General features: G+C 54.6%; 1 protein-coding gene across 33 annotated transcripts in view; it reads left to right on the top strand.

Annotated features, from left to right (window-relative positions):
• Positions 1–9,911: 9,911 nt before the first annotated feature.
• Positions 9,912–22,810, top strand: part of WNK2 (WNK lysine deficient protein kinase 2) — a 140,243-nt gene continuing 127,344 nt past the window's right edge. For all 33 annotated transcript variants that reach the window (XM_045372957.2, XM_074017877.1, XM_074017880.1 and 30 more), the window contains exons 1-2: positions 9,912–10,131; positions 10,672–11,354. In XM_045372957.2, coding sequence (XP_045228892.2) covers positions 10,674–11,354 — 681 coding nt within the window. In that variant the 5' untranslated portion in view covers positions 9,912–10,131; positions 10,672–10,673. The remainder of the gene's footprint in view (positions 10,132–10,671; positions 11,355–22,810) is intronic.

Below are 22,810 nucleotides of genomic sequence, written 5' to 3' on the forward strand. Positions count from 1 at the left end.
ATAGCACTGTTTCCTTAACTATATTATTCATAATGTTTTATTACAAATAATCCTTCAGTGAACATCTTTATACAACACTATCTGCATTGCTGGTCACTTTGTTAGTGTAAATTCTCCAAAAGAGAATTACTAACTTAAAGGGTCAGAACAATTTTTAGACTCTTGCTCCAGTCACAAATTGCTTTCAGAAAGTCTGTACCAGTCTACACAGGTGACTCAATTTAAAGGCAGCAGGGGCCGGGTATGGTGGCTCATGCCTGTAATCCCAGCACTTTGGGAGGCCAAGGCGGGTGGATCATGAGGTCAAGAGATCGAGACCATCCTGGCCAACATAGTGAAACCCCGTCTCTACTAAAAATACAAAAATTAGCTGGGCGTGGTGGTGCGCAACTATAGTCCCAGCTACTCAGGAGGCTGAGGCAGGAGAATCCCTTTAACCTGGGAGGCAGAGCTTGCAGTGAGCCGAGATTGCGCCGTTGCACTCCAACCTGGTGACAGAGCAAGACTCTGTCTCGAAAAACAAAAACAAAACAAAAAAGACAGCAGGTATAAGACAGTGGCCGTAGGCTGAGCTGGGGCTGGCAGGAATGGTCAGGGCCAGGGGGAAGGCCAAATTCAGAGCCTTGGCAGGCAGTGGTTATGCTGGAGGGCAGTGAGCACACAGGGTTGGGCCTGGGGTGAACGTAGAATTAAAGGAGGGTCATGACTCAACTTTCTGTTTGTAAGAGAGGAGTCCCAAGAGAGAAGCCTCGAGGGAACCTAGGACTTGCCACAGAGGCCTGGGGACAAGCTGGATGGCAGCTGCAGGATGGAGTCATGGGCAAGTCCTCCTGGGCTCACCTCCAGGCTGCACGACCTGCTGGGTGTGGAGCTGTCATGATGGGTCCCCTCTCCATGCTGCATTTTCATCTCCGAATGCTGCCACATCCAGGGGGTCCTGAGGGTGAAACGAGAGCATTTTTGCAAAGCATTAGCTCAGCACCTAGCATACACTGAGTGCCCAGTAACGGTGGCCATTATTATCATTATTTCAGCTGTAAGACTTAACTGGGGTTTCACCACTTACTGGGCTCAACAATTCACCTCCAGCTTCTCACGAGTCCTAGTTCCTGTTCCTTGTGCAGTTTGGCAGTGGTCTGATCAGAGGAGGCTGGGAGGCAATGATGCTCTCCATGCCTGGGGGCTGGCCCCCCTTCAGCAGGAGTCCTGGTCAGCATCTCAAATACCTGCAATCCCAGGACGTTTGAGGGGCTAAAGCAAAACAGAAAATAGGACCTTTTATCTGGTGTAAGCCTAATCAAGTAAAATTAAATAATAACCCTGTAGTTAGAAGAAAAATGTTCAATCACGTTCATTTATTTGATCTGCACTCCAGCGTGGACAGCTGCACGCAGATAGAAGTGTACTTGCCACAGGGGCTGTGGGGGGGATCATGTTGAGGTAGTGACATTGTGCACAACTTAAAACACTTTTTTTTTTCTTGAGGCAGAGTTTCGCTCCTGTTGCCCAGGCTGGAGTGCAGTGGTGCGATCTCAGCTCAATGCAACCTCCGCCTCCCAGGTTCAAGCGATTCTCCTGCCTCAGCCTCCTGAGTAGCTGGGATTATAGGCACCTGCCATCAGAGCCAGCTAATTTTTTATATTTTTAGTAGAGATGGGGTTTCATAATGTTGGCCAGGCTGGTCTCGAACTGCTGACCTCAGGCAATCTGCCCACCTCGGCCTCCCAAAGTGCTGGGATTACAGGTGTGAGTCACCGCACCCGGCCTAAAACACTTTTATTTGGACTTTTTCTGTTTCAAAATTTTTTGTTTTAGATAGTCTTACTCTGTCTGCCAGGCTTGAGTGCAGTGGTGTGATCTCAGCTCACTGCAACCTCCGCCTCCCGGGTTCAAGTGATTCTCCTGCCTCAGCCTCTGGAGAAGCTCGGATTACAGAGGTGCACCACCATGCTTGGCTAATTTTTTTTGTATTTTAAACAGAGACAGGGTGTCACCATGTTGGCCAGGCTGGTTTCAAACCCCTGACCTCAGGTGATACGCCCACCTCGGCCTCCCAAAGTGCTGGGATTACAAGCATGAGCCACTGCACCTGGCCTTCTAAATTTTTCTATAATGAATTTGCGCTCTTAAAAAAATCAATCCAGGCTGGGTGCGGTGGCTCATGCCTGTAATCCAAGCATGGGAGGCTGAGGTGGGTGGATCATCTACCTGAGGTCAGGAGTTCAAGACCAGCCTGAGCAACATGATTAAACCCCATCTCTATTAAAAATATAAAAACTTAGCCTGACGTGGTGGCGGGCGGCTGTGATTCCAGCTACTTGGGAGACTGGGGCAGAAGAATCCCTTGAACCTAGGAGGCAGAGGTTGCAGTGGGCCAAAATCGTGTCATTGCACTCCAGTCTGGGCAACAAAATGAGACTCTGTCTCAAAAAAAAAAAAAAAAAAGAAAAGAAGAAAAAAAAAATCAGTCCGTATATCCACTCAATGGAATATTACTTGGACCTAAAAAAAGAATCGCGGCTGGGGGCGGTGGCTCACGCCTGTAATCCCAGGACTTTGGGAGGCTAAGGTGGGTAGATCACCTGAGGTCAGGAGTTAGAAACCAGCCTGGTCAACATGGCAAAATCCCATCTCTATTAAAAAAAATACAAAAATTAGCTGGGTGTGGTGGCAGGCGCCTGTAGTCCCAGCTACTCGGGAGGCTGAGGCAGGAGAATTGCTTGAATTCCAAGCGTGGGAGGCTGAGGTGGGTGGATCATCTACCTGAGGTTAGGCGTTCAAGACCAGCCTGACCAACATGATTAAACCCCATCTCTACTAAAAATATAAAAAATTAACCTGATGTAGTGGCAGTGAAGCGAGGTTGCAGTGAAGCGAGGCGGCACCACTACACTCCAGCCTGGGTGACAGAGGGAGACTCCACCTGAAAAAAAAAAAAAAAGAATTGCACCACTGCACTCCAGCCTGGCAACAGAGCGAGACTCCATCTCAAAAAAAAAAAAAAAAAAAAATCCAAAGAAATGAAATTCTGATACATGACAGAATATGAATGAACCTTGAAAACATGATGCTCAGTGAAATAATACACAAAAGGTCACACATTGTATGATTCCGTTTATGTGAAATGTCCAGAATAGGCAAATCCATAGAGACAGAAAGTGGACCAGTGGGTGCTAGGGGCTGAGGCGAGGAGGGAATGGGGAGCGTCTGCTAGTGGGGACAGGGATTCTTTCTGACGTGCTGAAAACGTTCTGGAATTAGATAGAGGTGATGGTTGCACAACGCTGAATGTACTAAAAACCTCCTAATCGCACACTTTATGAGAGTGAGCTTTACGGTACATGAATTATATCTAAATAAAGCTGTTATTTAAAAATCAAAGTGTTTTGATATTTGGGAGTAAAGGAAATGTTACATAATTTTTTAAATTATTAAAAACAGAGAAATAAGGACTGTGTTCTAGAACATTGCACCTCCTCCCTCTGCCCTCCAGACCCCCATCTCTGACTCTGGCGGCCAGATGTCCCTAGCAGCAGCAGGGAAGCAGGCCAAGCCAAGTTCACCATCCCCTCCCACAGCACACCCGCTCCAGAGCTCCCTCTGACCTTCGCCAATGGCCCCACATTCTCCCCCACCTCTCTAGGCCCCGATGTCACTCTCCCCTGTGGGCCCATGGGGAACATGTGGTAGCCTAGGCTTGGGGTCAATCAAGGAGATTTGGCCAGATCACCCCTGGGAAGGTCATACCCTGAAGAAAGCAAAATCCTGGCACTTCCCTGGCTTGCCCTTCACATGAAACGCTCTGCTCTGGATGTAAGCCGAAAGCGAGCGTTACCCTGGCTGCTTCTGGTCCCCAGTGAATCCAACCTTGGGTATTTCCTTGAAATGTCAGCCTCAACTTCCTGCAACCATGGCCTCGTTTCCAATTCTTGCCAGCTGTGCCCGATGATTTGTTGTGGCCACTGGGAATACGTCACGCCGGAGGATGCTGCTGGTTTTCCACTACAAACGGGCTGGCGTCAATTCAGCAATCACGGTATGTCAGTTTTTGGCCAGCTGTGCCCCTTAGCTTTTCTCAGGCTCTGTCCTCTGTCTCTGAGGGACTGGTGCCACCCAGTCCTGCACCATCAGACAGGCCATGGGTGTGTCCTCGTGCCTCAGGTGGCCACTGCCCTGGGGCTGTGGACTGCATTGTTTATTTCCTCCTGGGGGCATGGAGCCCCTCCCTCCATGGACCTTTCAGTCAACCCTGAACTCCCTGAGGCCCTGCTGGACCCTGCACTTCCAAGAGCAGAGGAACAGGATTCTTTATTTTATTTTTTATTTTTTCCTTTTTTTCCTTCTTTCCTTCCCTCCCTTCCTTCTCTCTCTCTCTCCTTCCTTCTTTCTTTCTTCTTGACAGAGCACAATCTCAGCTCACTGCAACCTCCGCCTTCCGGGTTCAAGTGACTCTCCTGCCTCAGCCTTCTGAGTAGCTGGAATTACAGGCATGAGCCACCACGCCCAGGTAATTTTTGTATTTTTAGTAGAGATGAGGTTTCACCATGTAGGCCAGGCTGGTCTTGAACTCCTTACTTCAAGTGATCCACCTGTCTCAGCCTCCCAAAATGCTGGGATTACAGGCATGAACCACTTCACGCGGCCACAGGGTTCTTTAAATAGTGGGTACTCTGCAGCCCCTCCACCCCGCTGTGGAGCCTCCCCCGGGGGGCCAGAGCAGCAAGGCCCCCATCATCTGCCCTTTGAGCCACACGAGCTGGCTTAGCTGGCCTGACCCACAAAAACGGAATAAAAGCCTGGGTGAGCAGGACCTGGGGTCTTTTCCAGGGGCAACAGGTACCTGCCTGCCCCTCAGGGCCACCTGGGAGCCGGGTGTCAGTGTCCAAGTCGGGGAAGCTGTGGGACTCCAGGAGCTGAACTTTCATTCCTCGCCTGAGAGAAACAAGCAACCCCAAGGGGCCCATGGCACGAGGCTGCTCTCGGTGAGCACGGTAAAACAAGATCTGCGGCCACCCTCGGTGAGCACGGCAAAACAAGATTTGTGGCCAGAGAGTGCAGTGGATGGTCTGCTCTGTTGCTCTTTCCACGCAGGTGTGCCCCCCGACGCAGGCAGCTTTTATTGAGTGCCATTGTGTGCCAGACCCTCGCAGCACGTGGAGTCTCCGCAGGACCACCTGGAAGCTTTCAAACACCTGAGGCCAGGCCCGCCCCATCCCACACAGCAGAATCTCCAGGTGGTGGGGTGCACCTCAGGCCTTGGAGATGCTGCAGGGTAGCTGTGTGCAAGACTCACTGGGCTAGAGGGCGTGAGACAGGGTCATGCAGGTCTGACAGTGACTCCTACCAGCAGCTGAGATGGCCCAGCGGGGCCCACAATACAGATAGAAAAACCAAGGCCAGAGGAGCTGCGGGGGAGGTCAGGGTGACTCTGCCTTCCTCCCACAACCGTGCACTCTCTTTTCTTCTGTATTTGCAGTTTTACTTTTCTTTTTTCTTTTCTTTCTTTTTTTTTTTTTTTTTGCGACGGAGTTTTGCTCTTGTCGCCCAGGCTGGAGTGCAATGGCGTGATCTTGGCTCACTGCAACCTCTGCCTCCCAGATTCAAGCGATTCTCCTGCCTCAGCCTCCCGAGTAGCTGGGATTACAGGCGCATGCCACTGTGCGTGGCCTTTTTTGTTTTTGTTTTTTTGTTTGTTTTTGTTGTTATTGTGAGACACAGTCTCACTCTGTTGCCCTGGCTGGAGTGCAGTGGCACAATCTTGGCTCACTGCAACCTCTGCCTCCCAAGTTCAAGCGATTCTTGTGCCTCAGCCTCCTGAGTAACCAGGATTACAGGCACACACCACCACGCCCAGCTAATTTTTTTGTATTTTTAGTAGAGACAAGGTTTCACCATGTTGGCCAGGCTCGTCTGGATCTCCTGACCTCAGGCGATCCGCCCGCTTCGGCCTCCCAAAGTGCTGGGAATACAAGTGTGAGCCACCGCACCTGGCCTCCTTTTACCTGTATAATCTGCCTTACCAGAACAGAGCATTACCCCAAATCTCACCTCTCCCTAGAATCGCAAATAAAGTCCTACATAGTGAAGTGTTGACTTGGGAAACTGGGGATCGTTTTCTGATTTGTGTGTCATACTTCAGAAGATTTCTAATGGAACCCTGTTGTTGGAAGGAAACAAGTTCTTCAACCATTCATCCGTCACAGCTGAGTCAGAAGCGTTGCGTCATCCCGTACCCGCCGACCTGCCTACCTCAGGCCCTACCCACCGGGAGCTTCCATCCTGCTGGTTGTCCTGAGGCTCTATGACCCACAGCACGAAGATACTGCAGCCTCGTCATGCCCTTTCCATTCTCTGACATCATCTTCCAGGAGTAGGAGCCCAAGCTTCCACAGCCCACCTGCTCCCACCTACTGCCACCTTCCTGCCACCACACACTGTCAGGCCTTTGTCCTGTCCCCATACCCTTCCTCAGGTCACAGGTCTTCCTGCATTCCCCCAAGCCACTTGCCTGGCCTCCCTGGGCTCTGCTCTTCCAGCACTGTCCTCCCTATCTGATGCTCCTACCAGGGTATCCTCCCCATGGTGTGACCCAGGGGGCATTCAGGCAAGTGGCCTGGCCATGCTGGACCTGTGCACTAAATAGGTTGCCTGACTCCACTCAGAGGCAGACCTACCCCAGGGGGCAATTGTAGACTGAGCTCCCACTGGACATGGCCAGACCCTGCTCTTCCTTCTACCCAGTGACCCTCGACAGGCCCTGATGTGAGCAGAGGCAGTGAGGCTGGCCCCATCTCCCTTCCTCCCTTCTTTCATGAGCATTTGTTGAAAGCCTTCTGTTGCCAAGACTGTTGGGCATGACCATTATGCCCATCTCACAGATGAGCAAACTGACACCATGGTCCTGTTGCTTGCTGGGGCCCAGCTCCTGGAACTGCATCTGCATGGAGCAGGTGTGTGCCTGCACGTGCCCACTGGCTGGGGCAGGCTGGAGCACAGCCTGGACTTGGAAGAAACTTGTTTCACCAAAGGGGCTCCTTGGCATTGTGGAAGCTAAGGTGATAGCTGTGGATGGAGGTCACTGCCTCCACTCTGAGGCCTTGAGAAAGTTACTTAAAGTTGAAAAGTCTCTGGGCGAGACCTCAATGTACTCATCTGTTCTAAACATTGAAGACAAATGCTGCCCCGTAATCCCGGCACTTTGAGAGGCCGAGGTGGGTGGACCACTTGAGGTCAGGAGTCCAATACCAGCCTGAACAACATGGTGAAACCTCGTCTCTACTAAAAATACAAAATTAGCCAGGCGTGCTGGTGGGCGCCTGTAATCCCAGTTACTCAGGAGGCTGAGGCAGGAGAATTGCTTGAACCTGGGAGGCAGAGGTTTCTGTGAGCTGAGCTGAGATCCCACCACTGCACTCCAGCCTGGGCAACAAAGCGAAACTCCATCTCAAAAAAACAAAAACAAAAACAAAAATAGAAAACAAAAAACAAACCTCCAAAAGACAAATGCTGGCATCATGACCCTGGATCATGCAGCCTCAGGACGCCCAGCAAAGCAGACTACAGTACGTACACTCCCCGTCTTAGCAGCAGGGAGATGGAAGCTCAGAGATATCTAGTGACCTGCCAAAGGGCACATAGCCAGTGCTGTGAAGTCCTGACTTCCAAGGTCGGTCCAAGGATCCCTCAGGCTCCATCTGCCAGGATGCTGAGCTGCTCCTGAGCCCAGCCTGAGATACCTTGCAGAGGAAACTGTGACCTGTCCACTACTGACTTAGCTGTGTACTCTAATGGTCATGGCTTGGCAGAGAGAATGAGCTCTCCACCATGGGAGGCGTGTAAGCAGGGATGCGTGAATTCATCCCAAGGGCTCAGAGAGCACACAGTGCTCTCTCAGGGACAGGCTGTCCCCCACTCCCCACAGCCTGGGCTGCTCCCTTGGGTGTAGCCATCCTTTCCCACGCATATCTACAAGTGTGGGTGGGCAGCAGCCATGGGTGCTTATGAACCTCCTCCAATGCTGGCAGGTACTTTGCCCACACACTGCCAGTGTGGCCTGTTGGGAGCAGGAGGAGGCCAGATAGGTGTGTGCTGGTCTCAGAACATGCTTAGCTCTATCCCATCCTGGTTTTCCCTTGGATAGGCTTGAACACACCCACCATGAACAGGTCTGTGGACATGGTGCCCTTCCTAGACTGACTGAATCCACAAGGAATTGGTAGCCTTTTAAGGTGGGCAAGCAGGATGACCAGCCCGCTCTGCAGGGCTGGATACTGGGGCTCAGGAAGGATCAGGACTTGCCCAAGTTCACTCAGCTGGTTAGGGGCAAGGTTAGGGGGTCTTTAGCCTCCAAAGGGAAGACAAAATATCCTTTTCCACCCTTGACCTCTACCTGGAAGACTCCTGCCCCAGGAGGTGCAACTTAGATCCCTGTCCCTCAGGCCTCTCCATCCTGCAGAGCTGGCATCTGCTGTTTGGCCTCCTCCTCGTGTGAGCTCTGGGCTCATGCCAGCGGACTCGAGCCCCGGAGTGCACGCCTGTCTCACAAGGTAGATGTGAGGATTAGATTATATAAATAACAGGCAAGTGCCAAATGCATAGCCCCACACCTAGCACACTGTTTAACCACTGGCTCTCTGGGGAGAAAAGTCCTGATTTGAGGTGTTTGCCAATTTCCATAGTGTAAATACTCCCAGCATTGCTGACTTCAGGCTACAGGGTGGCACTGCTGAACCCAGAGCTGGGAAGGCATGTGCACTATTGCCCCTCACAAGTTAGTTTCAGCCAATGCCAGTGTCCAGCAGGGCTCCAGGAAGTCCTGCTTCTCTGGGTAACAGTTGGCTTAGCATATTCTTCCCTCTACATTGCGAAGGTGAGATATCACCTCTGCTGGCTTTTATGCCACACGAGTTACTTTGTGCCAGGGGCTCCAGGGCCAGCAGCCCACAAGCATCTTTTCATCTCTGGAAGTGTGTGTGTATCTGATGGGGGTGTCAGCCCAGGGAGATGGGGACTGAGATAAGAATACTCTGGTATCTCCCTTATGCCTCAGTTTCCTCACCTAGGATCATGCAGGCTGGAGTGAGAGTGAGGTGTTAGCTCAGGGCATTGACAGGAGCAGGGCTCAGAATTTAGCAGTATGGTTACTGACACAGGTCACCTGCTGCATTATGGCCAGAGACGCCCAAGAGAGGGCTTGTCCGTGGGGGTCTAGTGGAGGAAGGACAGAGAGATCATGGAAGACTTCTTGGGAGAGGTGGCATCTGGCAGAAGTGGGAAGGAAGAACACTTTGGGTCAAGGGGCTTCTGGAAGCCTCTCCATATCCCATCCAAGGCATTCCAGCTCAGCCTCGGTCGTGGAAGTTCTGGGATTTAGAGTATATAACTTCTGCCTTTGGCGCCTCAGTTTGCTCTAGATTGTGAAATGGGCACAATGGTCACCAGTGCCTCCCTGGGTGATGATGAGGTCCTCATGGTTCCTGGTGGTGAAGTGAGGGCAGGAAATGACATGCTGATTCCCACCAGGCTTAGCCCCAGGCTGGGCTCCCGAGGGTGGCGGTACCCCTGGTCCTTTTCTTCCTAGCCTGCCCATTCTGTCCTAGCACCGGGCCCTGAGGTCTGGCGCGCCGGGCTGCGGCGTGCTGAGGCGTTGAGCCTGCTGCCTCCTCTCAGGAACAAATAGGGTCCTCTGCAGCTGACAGCCCTGCGGAGCGTTCCAAAGAACTTCAGAGGCCAGGAGCGCTACCTCGAGCAAAGAGCCGCGGGTGGGACCCCAGGTAGCCGGCCCGCAGGTGGCCGCGCGCACCCGCCGGCCCGTCCGCAGCCAGGTGGGCGTGCCAGGCCCAGCCCCCTGCGCCGGTCCGGGGCGGGGCGAACGGAGCCCCGCCCTCCCCGCGCGCCGGGTCGGAGCCGGTGCGGGAGCGGAGTCGCGCGAAGCCGGCAGGAGCACGCGGGAGCGCGGCCCCGCAGTGGCCCGGCCCGAGAGAGCAGCGCGCAGGAGCCGGAGCGGCGCAGCGGCCCCCACCCCAGCGCGGACCTCGCCTGGAACTCGGACCCCGGCCCCGAAGCGTGATCTCGCACTCCTCGCAAGCCCCGGCCGCCGGGCCGCGGGCATGGACGGCGTCCGCTCGCCCTGTGAGTGCCGAGCCTCCCCCCAACGCCGCTCGCCGCCTTTGTGTGCGCGCCGCGGCGCTGCAGCCCCCTCCCCGCGCGCCCCTCCCGCGCCCCGGGCCCGCGTCCTTTGTGGAGCCGCCGCCAGGCCGGTGCCTTCCTCCCGCCCCAGGGCCTCCCTATCCCCTTTACAGCTACCTCCGGGACAGCCTAGCAGGACCCTCCCGGGCCGGGGCTGGGCAGGGCGCGAGATCCCTCTGCCGGCCTCCGGGGCCCTCAGAGACACCCTAGCAGGTCCTCTCTCCCAGGGTTCCAGGGACACCACAGGCCCGTCCCTCTCCGCAGCCTGAGGCTGAGCAGGGCACGGACCCCTCCTCCCCAACCCGAGCCTCTGGTCCCGTCTGCAGCCCCCCTTTCCCAGGGCCCCCAGAGACGGCCCCCGCAGGCTCTCTCCGCGGTCGGGGCTGGGCAGGGCGCGGACCCGGGGCGGCGCTGTCTCATTCCGCGGCCTGGGCAGGTGCGGCAGGGCGGGCGCTCACGCGGGCCTGTGTCCTTGGCCCACAGAGATGGACGGCGATGGCGGCCGCCGAGACGCCCCCAGCGCGCTGATGGAGCCCGGGCGCGGCGCGGGGCCCGCGGGCATGGCGGAGCCTCGGGCGAAGGCGGCGCGGCCGGGGCCCCAGCGCTTCCTGCGGCGCAGCGTGGTAGAGTCGGACCAGGAGGAGCCGCCCGGCTTGGAGGCGGCCGAGGCACCGGGCCCGCAGCCCCCGCAGCCCCTGCAGCGCCGGGTGCTTCTGCTCTGCAAGACGCGCCGCCTCATCGCGGAGCGCGCCCGCGGACGCCCCGCCGCCCCCGCGCCCGCAGCGCCGGCCGCGCAGCCCGGAGCCCCCGGAGCCCCCGCGGACGCCGGCCCCGAGCCCCTGGGCGCGCAGGAGCCCTGCCCGGACCCCATCGCAGCCGCTGTCGAAACCGCGCCTGACCCCGACGGCGGCCCCAGGGAGGAGGCGGCGGCGACCGTGAGGAAGGAGGATGAGGGGGCGGCCGAGGCGAAGCCTGAGCCCGGGCGCACACGCCGGGACGAGCCCGAAGAGGAGGAGGACGACGAGGACGATCTCAAGGCTGTGGCCACCTCTCTGGACGGCCGCTTCCTCAAGTTCGACATCGAGCTGGGCCGCGGTTCCTTCAAGACGGTCTACAAGGGGCTGGACACGGAGACCTGGGTGGAGGTGGCCTGGTGTGAGCTTCAGGTGAGGGCGCCCCAGCACGCAGGGGGCTTTCCGCAGGGTCTTTGCGCGAGTCGTCCTTGGGCCCGTCCTTGCTCCTGCGCCTGGCCTTAAGAAGCCCTGGGGGCGACGGAGCTCCATGTGCGTCGCCCTCTGTGTGGGTGGCCGGCAGGATGCGTACCAGGTGTGCGGACTGCATGTGCGGCCCGGCTGTGTCCGTGCGCAGGTTGCGGTTTGTGAGTCAGCTGGTGGCGAGGGCAGGCCTCTGGTGTGCTTTTGGTGTAAGTGTGCGCGCTGTGGGCATAGAGAGGGCCCTGGAGAGTGGGCCTCGGAGGCTGTGTCTCTTAGGCTGATGCTTCTCCAGTCCTGATGACCTACTTTAATGACCCAGGGAGTCTGGACTGTTGTGTCTTTGCAAAACAGTATGGAGGCTTCAAGGCCCGGTGTGTGCAGTTATAGAGTGGTTTGGGGGCTCTGAGCTGCCCATAAATTAGTACTTTCCTGTGTCCGGCAAGCTGTGGCTGCCCTAGCAGGGATACCTGCAGAAACTGCTTCTGACCCTGGGCCTGTGACCCAGAGGTGGTGCCTGGTAGAGCTCTGGGGCCGGCTGGGCAAGGCCTGGAAGTGTGGTTAGTCGCCTCTGCTGTTCTGAGAACTCTATTTGTTCACAAAATGGACGTGTGAGAGGTCTTAAAACCGAGTCATGCAGAATGCGGGTGGGGGTTTTCTTGGCTGCAGAGGCTCTGGGTATGCATTTTTCATGATCCTGCCATCTCCGTGGTGTCAGCCCCAGCCCTGGAAGATTATATAAACAGCCACCCTAGCTGTCCTGGGCCAGCCTTGGAAGCAGAGGCCATGCCTGTCCAGGGGGTGTTTATAAGCCTCCCTCCTTGGAGGAGGGCAGCTGTCAGGCGTGAGCCAGTCTGGGAGAGTGCTGGCTGGAGGTGTAAATGTACTTCGGTGGCCTGTAAAGTTAGCTGGCCATCCAGTCCGGGCCTGACACCGGGCTGGGGCTAGCTGGGGCAAGCTGTGTTCTAGGGCCGCTGGCCACACTGCAGGATGCTTGTATTTTTGGTTCAGAAATGGGATTCAGTTGCTATATCCTCGGGCCCCTACAGGGTGGCCTGCATGTGTGTGCAAGCCTGGCTGATTCCGTGGGTGTCGACCTGTCGTCAGCCTTTCTCCCAAGACAAAGAGCTCCAGAGACCTGCCTCTCCACCACCTCTTGGTTCTGCCTTGGAGATGTGGCTTTTCAAGGCAGGGGTCAGTGGCATTGTGTGAGGTCCTTAGGAGGGACTGAACAGCTCCCCTTCTTCATGGCCCTGCAGGTTCTGATGGTACGGGAAAGGCGGTGGGTGGGGCAGGGGGCTGTGATCTGGGGGTCCTGGGGTGTGCTGGGCATTCCTGCTGCAAGGGAAGGCAGAGGGAAGAGAGGTCCTGAAAGGGGAGATGACTTTGATTCTGGTGAGCAGTCTTCCTGCTCTTGCCCACCGACCCGAGCACCCTCAGGTGCTGCCTCCCAGCGCTGCCTGTGCAGGCTGGTGGATGGAGCAGGGGTGCTGCCGCAGACTGGATTTGAGTTAGATCTCAGCAGCCAGAGCCTGCTGATTTGGCTGGGGCATCTCGGGCACATGTGACTCTTGGAGCTTGTTCGTTCCCATTCCCTTTAAGGAGAGGCAAGCAGTTCTGTCTCCGGGTCTGTCCCCTGCGGGCATGGGGTGGAGCCTGGCCTCTGTCCAGGGGTCTCTTGCTCCATGACTCTAGATGGGAACAGCATCCTGGAGGTGCTTCTGGTCTATATGCTTCTTGTCTGTATGTTGATGTTCCTTGCCGGGATGTTACTGGTGCCCCAAACTGGTGGTTTCCCTGTACCTCCCCCAGAAGAAGTACCTCCAACATTTGTCCCTGGTCGATGTGTGTCATTTGGGATCAGCTCCCTCTGTCTGTGCTGATCTGAGAGGGTTTTCCATGAGAGGGAGTCTGGACCCGCTTAGAATAGCCCCCCCTTTGCTGGGAACCTGGTGTGTTTTGGGCTGTGCTGGAAGCTGCCTCATCACAAACTGAGGACTGAGGGGAGCAGCCCCCAAGGTCGCCAGTGAGGAGATGGCAGGGCACTGTGGGATCAGGGGAGGAGGGCCCCTGCCTGTGTGTAGAGTGGTGCAGGCTGACTTTGTGCAGAGCTATTGGAGGGACTGATGGGGCTGCCTGTGTGATGTCGTGGGTGTGGGCCAGGGGCTGGTGGGCGTGTGGAACGGAAGAGGGTGGGGTGTAGGGCTGCAGGGAGATCAGGGCTGTGGGAGGGGCGTTGGACTCCACAAGGGGAGTGTGCTCCCGGGTGGGATGTGGGGTCAGGTCTCACTGAGCAGAGGGGCCACCCTGCCAGGGAAGGGTGACAGGTGGCCGCTCCTTCTCTAGGTGTGTTGGCTTTGTGCCGGGAGGGGCTCTCTTAGTCCACAGTGTGGAGATGCCATCCGGCACATGACCCCAGCATTCTGGGCATGGAGAGGGTTCCTGGGAGTCACGCTTTACACAGCGGAGGGAGGGTCTAGGGAGATGTTGCGTTCAGCCAGGAGCCCTTCTTGGAATTGCTCTTGGCCTCCATCCCTTTATTCCCCTACGCCTGCAGCACCTGCAGTCTGCCCAGGTGCCTGGGCTCTGTTCCCCTTCCTGCCCTCTGCAGGCCGGGGGGCCTCCCTGGAGAACTGAGAGGCGCTGGTGGGGGTCACTTGTGTTTTTCAGGGTTCCCTGCCAGACGGGGAAACGCCTTCATGTGGACCTAGTAAGCCTGGCTTGGAGGATGTCTGATTTCCTTTGATAATTAGCGTTGAAAGAGCTCCGTGGAGAGGGTGATGTTTATTTATCTCACATCTAAGGGCAGTGAGGTGTTTCACCTTCTGAATTCTCCAGATGTGCAAAGCTGGAACATGCACTGTTTTTTGTGGGAGAAGCCGTTTAAAAATACCTCCCTGTCATTCTTCTCTTGAATAAACTTTCATTCTTGGCAGCAGAACACATTACGGTAACAAAGAAGGAAGTAAAACACCAGAATCCCACCGCCTTCCTCCTTGCCCACATGTCCTGTGTTCCTGTGGCCATCTTTGGCCAGCCCTGGTTCCCCTGCAGACCCCTGTACTGTCAGACAGGGTGTGGGGTAGCCTGGGGCTCCGTGTCGGCTCTGGGAGCATCTGCCTCCTGCCATAGCCGGCCCAGCTACACTGGGGATGCCGATCTGGGTCACTGGCCTGACCTTCTACAAGACCCTCCTCTGGGGAGTGGTGAGGCCACAGTACGGCACAACGGGGAAATCCTGGTGTGGTACCGTGGCCACCACTTGCTCTGCCACCTTCTGTTGGGTCAGCACAACCTTGTTCCCTCCTCGTTTTGGTGTTGAACTTTTGTGACTTCCTTGCCCTTCCTGGCTACCCAGGTTGCTGGACCAACACTATTCCATGTGGCTCAGGGCTCCTGCTCTCACTTGCCTCCACCTTTGAGCTGGCCATAGGTCCCCAGATTGAGAAAAACTAGCCAACTCAGACCCAGGGAGGCAGCCTGTTCGCCTTTCCTGGACCTTCCTGTTTCTGCTGTGTCTCCCTTGGGGACCTGGAGTAAGCTTGGTTTTCACCCCCTTTAACAACACTGACCCCTCCCTGTCAGCAGCTCCCCACTTTGGGGGACACAGGACCTTAGGACCTCGGTGCCGCTGCCTCTCAGCTGCTGTGGCAGGGCTGGAACCTGAGTTTCCCGAGGTGGTGCTGGGGCCTGCACCCAGCGTGGGGGTCTTTCTACTTCATGGAGACGTGCATTCCTTGATCCTTGGCTCACAGCACTTGCTGGGCCCTGGCAGAGCGGTGTGAGTCCTACAGAGGACTAAGGGTGGGGGTGCTGCTGCTAGTTCCAGAAAGTTACAAAGTAGGTCTTGCTGCTGCTTGGTGCTGCCCAGAGGGGGCAGGAGTGACGTGTCCTGCCCAGCCGGGTGTCTCAGTGTCCTGTCCATCTTCCTGGGTCTGGGAGTGGATAATGCCCGTGGAGACTCGCCCTGTATAGCCTGTGCCAAGCGGGTGGTCCCCCCACCATCCTCCAAGGACAGCCTAGCCACCCGACACCCTCTCTCCCAGCCATGAGCAGCCCCGCCAGTGCCAGTGCTGAGCTGGCCCACCGTCCCCTGCAGGTGGGATCCTTATCACCTTTCTAGGCAGGCCCTCTGCATGTCATGGGCCATGCAGCCTCCGGCCAGGGTTTGGGGCACTGGAGAGCCCGCGTGTTTTGCACCGATGGCCTCTTGTTGGAGGCCCGGCTGCCAGCCTCACCTGCTTTCAGCCCTGACCCAGCTGACATGGGGAGAAGAGGAGACAAGGGGGCGAGCCAGTGCCGAGCACAGAGGAGGTGCGTGGCACGCACTCACTGGGGCAAGACAATCAGAAGGCTTGACCCGATTTGGCTGGTTGTCACCCCTTTTTACAATTCTCTGAAGTGCTTGGTTTTATTGGGAGAGTTGTGATGTGAAATCATTTGGATGCCAGCACTGAATTCATTTTCCTGGGTGAGATGTTTTCTGCGCCATGCTGACCATGGTTTTGGGTTAGTTGGCAAAAAAGGCTGGCGCTAGCTGCCTGAAAGGCCTGTGCAGACGGGCTTTCCCCCCCTGCCACCAGGGCAGAAATGTGGGCACTGAGCTCTCAGTGGTGCTTCTGTCCCCGAGTGGTGGTGGCAAGGGGTGTGTCCGCAGCGATGACAGACAGCAGCCTGTGCAGGTCACCGTCATGGGGGACACGTTGAGGCTCAGGCACCACAGCTTGTTTTCTGCTAGAAGCAGGTGCTTCCGTGGCTCAGCCGTGCCTCGCGGGTGCCTGGCTGAGCTGAATCAGGACCAGGCCGCCATGGGACTCGAGCGTAGCTGTGCTGCTCTCTGAGCCCTGGAGGGAGGACCCCAGCCCTGGCTCAGATGTGTGGAGGGCCAGCCCCCACATGCTGCTCGTTTGATTTGCCTTTGCCAAAGCTTGTGTTTTCTCATTCCTCGTCAGCGTGTTAGGAGGTATGCCAGGGCAGCTGGACACGCCCTCCCGCAGCACTGGAACCTTCTGTGGTGGCAGAAACATCCTGCCTCTGCATTTGTGTCTGCAGGCCCTGCGGAGTGCCCGGGATGTGGCTGGGGCAGCTGAGGGTCAGTGTTCTTATTTTTCCTCACATTAAATGCGGATGCGAATGTCCACATGTGCCCTGGCTGCTTCACGGGTCACCCGCATCTCCAGGCTTGATCTTGGGCCCTCCTCTAGGTGGCTGCTTTTCCAGAGGATAAAACAGACCCAGGTGACCTAGAGGTGGCCACTGGGATACCAGACAGACCCAGATGGGGACAGTTTATAGACCACTTCACAGCAAGGGAGACAAAGGGGCCAGGACACATCAGGGCTGGAGAGGCCCAGGAGGCGTGAGATGGGGCCTGCTGGAGACTCCCGGGGAGGACAGGATTGGGGCACTTGGGCTGTGAGGACCTAGACTTGGTGACAGTGCCATGACCATGTCAGGCTCTGGGAAGCAAGTGGCCACTGAGTCCAGGACAAGCTCCAGGTCAGCGGGAGGATCTCTTGGGCCCTGAGAGTTGCATCCCCCACCTCTGCCCTGTCATTTCCTGGGATAGCTGGGGGCTTACTCTCAGGTTGGGTAAAGCTTTGTTGATGGACAGCTAGACAAAAGATATCATCAAGAGAAGGGGAGAGAGCAGATGTTCCAGAAGGTTCCAGAGGCCTGTGCCTGGGTCTCAACAGCGCAGGCTTGTGTGTACGTTGACTCAGTGAGCATTTGTTGAGTGTGTGTCCTGGTTCTAGGCCTGGGGCTACCGTAGTGAGCAGGACAAGTCACCACCATGGGAGACAGAGCTGCAAGACCCGGAAACGTGTTGGGCAGGTTGGGGAGCTCTGAGGGAGGCCGGAGGAGGGGCCGAGTGGAGTCAGGTTTTGACAGGATCTCTCTGGCCACCTTGGGTACAGTTGGGGATGAGGGTAGAGGCAGGGGACCAGCAGGGAGGTGACTGCCACTGTCTAGGTGTGAGACTACAGGGCTGGTACTGGGTGGGATAGAGGCGGGGAGGGGGAAGCATCAGATTCTGGGTGCAATTGAAGGTGGAGAGCACAGGATTTACATCAGATCTGAAGGTAGAGAAGGTAGGAATCGTCCGGGCGCCGTGACTCACGCCTGTAATCCCAGCACTTTGGGAGGTTGAGATGAGTGGATCACTTGAGGTCAAGAGTTCGAAACCAGCCTGGCCAACACAGTGAAACCCCATCTCTACTAAAAATACAGAACAATTAGTCAAGTATGGTGGTGGGTGCCTGTAATCCTAGCTACTTGAAAGGGTGAGGCAGGAGAATCGCTTGAACCCAGGAGGCAGAGGTTGCAGTGAGCCGAGATTGTGCCACTGCACTCCAGCCTGGCGACAGAGCAAGACTCGATCTCAAAAAAAAAAAAAAAAAAAAAAAAAGGCCAGGCGTGGTGGTGGACGCCTGTAGTCCCAGCTACTCAGGAGGCTGAGGCAGGAAAATGTTGTGAACCCAGGAGGCGGAGCTTGCAGTGAGCCGAGATTGCACCACTGCACTCCAGCCTGGGCAACAGAGCAAGACTCCATCTCAAAAAAGAAAAAAAGAGAGAGAGAGAGAGAAAGGTAGGTAGGAATTATGGTGGCAGCAGCTTTGGGCCTGGCAGGATGCGGCTGCTGTCCTCGTGCGGGAGGAGGAAATGTGGATTTGGGGGAAGAGCAGGCCTTGGCTTGGGATGTGCTTAATCTGAGTGCTTCGTAGGTGGCCAAGGGTGGTCCTCGTGGGAGTGGGATCTCCCAGGCTGATCTGAGTTGGGAGCCTGGGTGGGCACCCCAGGAGTGCAGGGATAGGCCAGGACTGTGTCTCAGGGGGGCCTGGAGGGAGGAGCTCATCACCGTGCCCAGAGGGCCTGCCCAGGACAGGAGGGTGCTCCAGGATGCCAGCACTGTTTCAAAACATGATTCATGCAATGGGCAGCAGATGCTGAGTTTTAGGTGCTCAGACAAAATTGGGAACTGTACTGCACCTTAAAGACAACGGTCCCTTCCCTCGGGAGTTACCCTTTTTCCCACCCCTGGACCCTGCTGGCCACCATGAGTCCACGGTCTGGGTGGGGCTGGCCAGTGGTCCTGGGCTGGCTGGGCTGGCCCCTCACCTTCCAGGACAGCTGGGACCTGCAGCCCTTCTATGCCCATAGGCATCTTGTAGGTGTCTCTCAGGGCCTGTGGCTTGGGCCTGGCTTCAGGCTGCAGCTGGAAGATACCCAAGGTGATGGCATGAAGCTTTAGGTCGCCTCGTTGATGGAGAAGAACTTGACCTGGCCCAGCAGAGGTTTGGGCCGTGTGTCTGGGTCTCCCTTGTGGTCCGCCCTGGCTGTGCAGCCACGATGGGGCATCAGCATCTGCCTGCCGTGATGGGAAGCGGGGTTTGGGAGCCTTGCAGCCAGGAAGCACATCACCCAAAGGTCCCGGCCACCCTGCGCTGGTGCACACAAAATACCTCAGGGTTAGGAGGGCCCTGCCATGTTCCCAGTGTGTGGCACCTGTTTTTGTGAGCCTCGGTTTACCCTTTTGTGCAGTGCGGATGGTGCTAGCTGCCTTTCACGGCTGGGGGCACTATTGAGAGAAGTGTGTTTCACCTGAGCACACAGGGTCCTCAGGTCAACCTCTTTTCACCCCTCTTGCTCTCTCTGCAAAGTAAACAGTTGTCTCCAGAAGAGCTGTGGAGAGCAAGCCGAGCCAGCAGGTGGAGGCTGGTGCCCGGGGCTGCCTGTCTACCCGCCCAGAGCTGTGGGCACCCATGCCGCTGCTGCCTTAGCGCTTGAGCTCAGATAAGGAAAAGGGTGTGAACAGCAGCAGCTGGGATTTTTGAAAAGCAAGCTAGGATCTGCCTCTGACCATAGACAATTCAGGGCTGCGTTTTGGGGAATCCCAGCTGGGTGGAGAGGCCTGAGCGGGGATGCTGGAGGTTGGCAACCTGAACACTGTCTGCAAGTTTCCTGCTTCTGAGAGTTTTCACATCCAGTTCTCTTCCCTGGAGCATTGGATTCTAAGGATTTCCCAGAATACTTGATTACAACTTCTAATTTAAGTTAGCTCTCATTAAATTATATTAACTTTTTTTAAAAAGGACAGAAGAAAAGTGGTCAAGGCAGTGCAGTATTGGTGAAAGAACAGACCAGTTGATCAATGGAATAGAATAGCAAGCCTGGAAATAGACCCTCATGAATAAAGTTAACTGATCTCTGACAAAGGAGCAAAGGCAATAAAATAGAGACAAGATCATCTTTTCAACAAATGGTACTGGAACAACTGCACATCCACATGAGATAAATGATTCCAGACATAGAGCTTACACCCCTCACAAAAAGTAAAATTGGCCATATGCCTAAATATAAAATCCAAAATTATAAACCTAGTTTTGGCAGTGACTTTAGATAGAACACCAAAGCCACAGTCCTTGAAAGAAAATAATGATAAGCTGGACTTGATTAAAATTAAATGCCTCTGTTCTGTGAAAGACACTGTCAAGAGAATGAGAAGACAGGCCACAGCTGGGGAGAAAATATTTGCAATGACCCATCTGCTTAAGGACTGTTATCCAAAATATACAAAGAACTCTTAAAACTCAACAATAAGAAAACAATCAGCTAAAAAAAAAATAGGCCAAAGAGCTTAACAGATACCTCACCAAGGAAGACAAACAGATGGCAAATAAGCATATGAAAAGATGTTGCCCATCATAAGTCATCAGGGAATTGCAAATTAAAACAGTGAGCTCCCACTGCACACCTACTAGAATGGTCAAAATCTAGAACACTAACACCAAATACTGGTGAGGATGTGGAGTGACAGGAACTCTCATTCATTACTGGTAGGATTGCAAAATGGTACAGCTATTTTGGAAGGTCTTTTGGTAGTTTCTTATAAAACTAAACACACTCTTGCTATGCAATCCAGCAACTGCGTTCCTTGGTATTTACCCAAAGGAGCTAAAAACTTAGGTCCACACAAAAACCTGCACACGGATGTTTATAGCAGCTTTATTCATAATTGCCAGAACTTGGAAGCAGCCCAGATGTCCTTCAGCAGGTGAATGGATAAACAAACTGTGGCACATCCAGACAATGAAATCTTATTTAGTGCTAAAAGAAATGAGCTATGAAGACACGAAAACACAGAGAGGAACCAGAAATGAATATTTAAGTGAAATAAGCCAAATCCGAGAAGGCTGCATATTGTATGATTCCAACTAGATGACATTCTGGAAAAGGCGAGAAACCATGAAGACAGTAAAAAAAAAAAAAAAAAAAGGATCAGTGGTTGCTAGGGATTAGAGGAAGGAAGGGATGAAGAGGCAGATTTGCAGGACAGTGAAACTGTTTTGTATGATACTTTACTGGTGAATACATGTCATTATACATTTGTGAAAACCCATAGCATGTAGAGCACCCAGAGTGAACCCAAGTGTAAATGTTGGATTTTAGTTAATCATCAATATTGGTTTATCAGTTATAACAAGTATACCACACTAATGCAAGATGTTAATAATAGGGGAACCTGTGTGTGGATGTGAGGGAGTGTATGGGAACTCTACTTTTTGCTCAATTTTCCCATAAATCTAGAATGTCTCTAAAAATAGTTGATTAATTTAAACAACACAACAGCTACATTAAAGATGTTTGCAGAAATGGGCCGGGCGTGGTGGCTGATGCCTGTAATCCCAGCACTTTGGGAGGCCGAGGCGGGTGGATCACCTGAGGTCAGGAGTTTGAGACCAGCCTGGCCAGCATGTTGAAAACCTGTCTCTACTAAAAATACAAAAATTAGCTGGGCGTAGTGGCGGGCGCCTGTAATCCTAGCTACTTGGGAGGCTGTGGCACTAGAATCGCTTGAATCCAGGAGGTGGAGCTTGCAGGGAGCCAAGATCGCGCCACTTGCACTCCAGCCTGGGCGACAGAGTGAGACTTTGTCTCCAAAAAAAAAGATGTTTGCAGAAATGAAAACAAAATCACCCATAATCCAAGTGAACACAACTGCTTTTATTTTTGAATAGGATCTTCTAGGTCTTGTTTACATGTATATATCATTTAAAAATATAGCTGCAGTTCAAGGTGTCACGACTTGATATCTGTCTCTGGAGTGTCTTTAAAGCTATCGTTTTGCAAGAGGCCATGGTTCTGAGGTTCGTTCACTGGTCTTAGTGCTGTTTTGAACCCTTTGTTGAGACTGGCTGCAGAAGGGGTGCTGTCACTAGATGTGTTTGGGGAGTGGTGGGTCAGGCAGGTGTTAAGGAACTTCTCAGAGCCTTTACAATGCCCGCTGTGTTGTGAAGCTCTTGAAGTGTACGAGGGGGAAGGTGTTGGGCTGCCTCTTTTTTTTCTTTCATTTTACAGTTATCTTATAAGCCAGGACTGGCTCGGGGAGGGGTGTAACAGGCTGACTGGTGGTGGAGGGTCACTGGGGCTCCCTCTGGTATCCACTCCCCCACCCATCCACCCCTCACCCCTGCTTTCTGGGCACTGTGTGTGCTTGCTCTCCGGTGGGGGAGATGGGACAATTCTCAGCTGTGAGCTGACTGTGGGAAGCAATGCTGACCTTTGATCCTACTCAGAATCTGGAATCTGGAGATGGCCAATGTGACAGTCCTGGAGGTGGCTCAGCAACATCAGCTGGGACATGAGGCTTTCTCTCTGTTTCTTCTGTCCTCATCCATGTTGGCATTTTGTCCCTAGTCTTGCTTGGCCTCATGGCTACAGTAGGGCTGCCACAGCTCCAGGCATCACAACCACATTTGATGGCAGGAAACAAATGGGTGGTTAGGTGGGGGCCAAGCAGCCAAAAGGTCAATTTCTCAAGCGGCTTTGTTCATATTTTAATCCATAAAGAGAAATATTTAGCAGGGATTCTCTGGTCTCCTTGGTTAGCATGGGTTTGTGTGGCCAACTGTAACTGTGTGTGTATCTGGGAAAGGCTTGATTGGTATAACAGGTTATGATCTGTCCCCTGGGGCTGGGCATAGTGAGTTTCTGGGTTTCTGTTGGTCAGGAGGGGTGGCAGGCTGTGGGTGGAGCGTGCCTGCTGTGTCTGTCTTGGTTACCTTGTCCCTTCAAGACCGTCAGTGTCTGTGTGCGCTAGAGCCCTCCTCTGCCCGGGCCTGCAGAGAACAGCACAGCACACATGCCCGCTGCATCTGCAGGCTCCTCCCTTCCCACAGCTCCCACACCCAGGCATCTGTGGGCCCTGATGATTTTCCTTCCCTCCTGTGTGGCCACCCCAGCTCCCTACCCTCTGTGCCAACCCTGGCAAAGCTTTTTCCTCTCTGCCAACAGTCTCGTTTTCATGTATCCCTAACGTTTTATTTTGGAAAACTTTGGAAAAACCAACAGAGAAGTTGGAGTTACCAGTTGTTGGTGTTTGCCACTGTCCTGTATATCTGTGCCTGTGA

The sequence above is a fragment of the Macaca fascicularis genome, chromosome 15, assembly GCF_037993035.2.
Source record: "Macaca fascicularis isolate 582-1 chromosome 15, T2T-MFA8v1.1".
Taxonomy (NCBI): domain Eukaryota; kingdom Metazoa; phylum Chordata; class Mammalia; order Primates; family Cercopithecidae; genus Macaca; species Macaca fascicularis.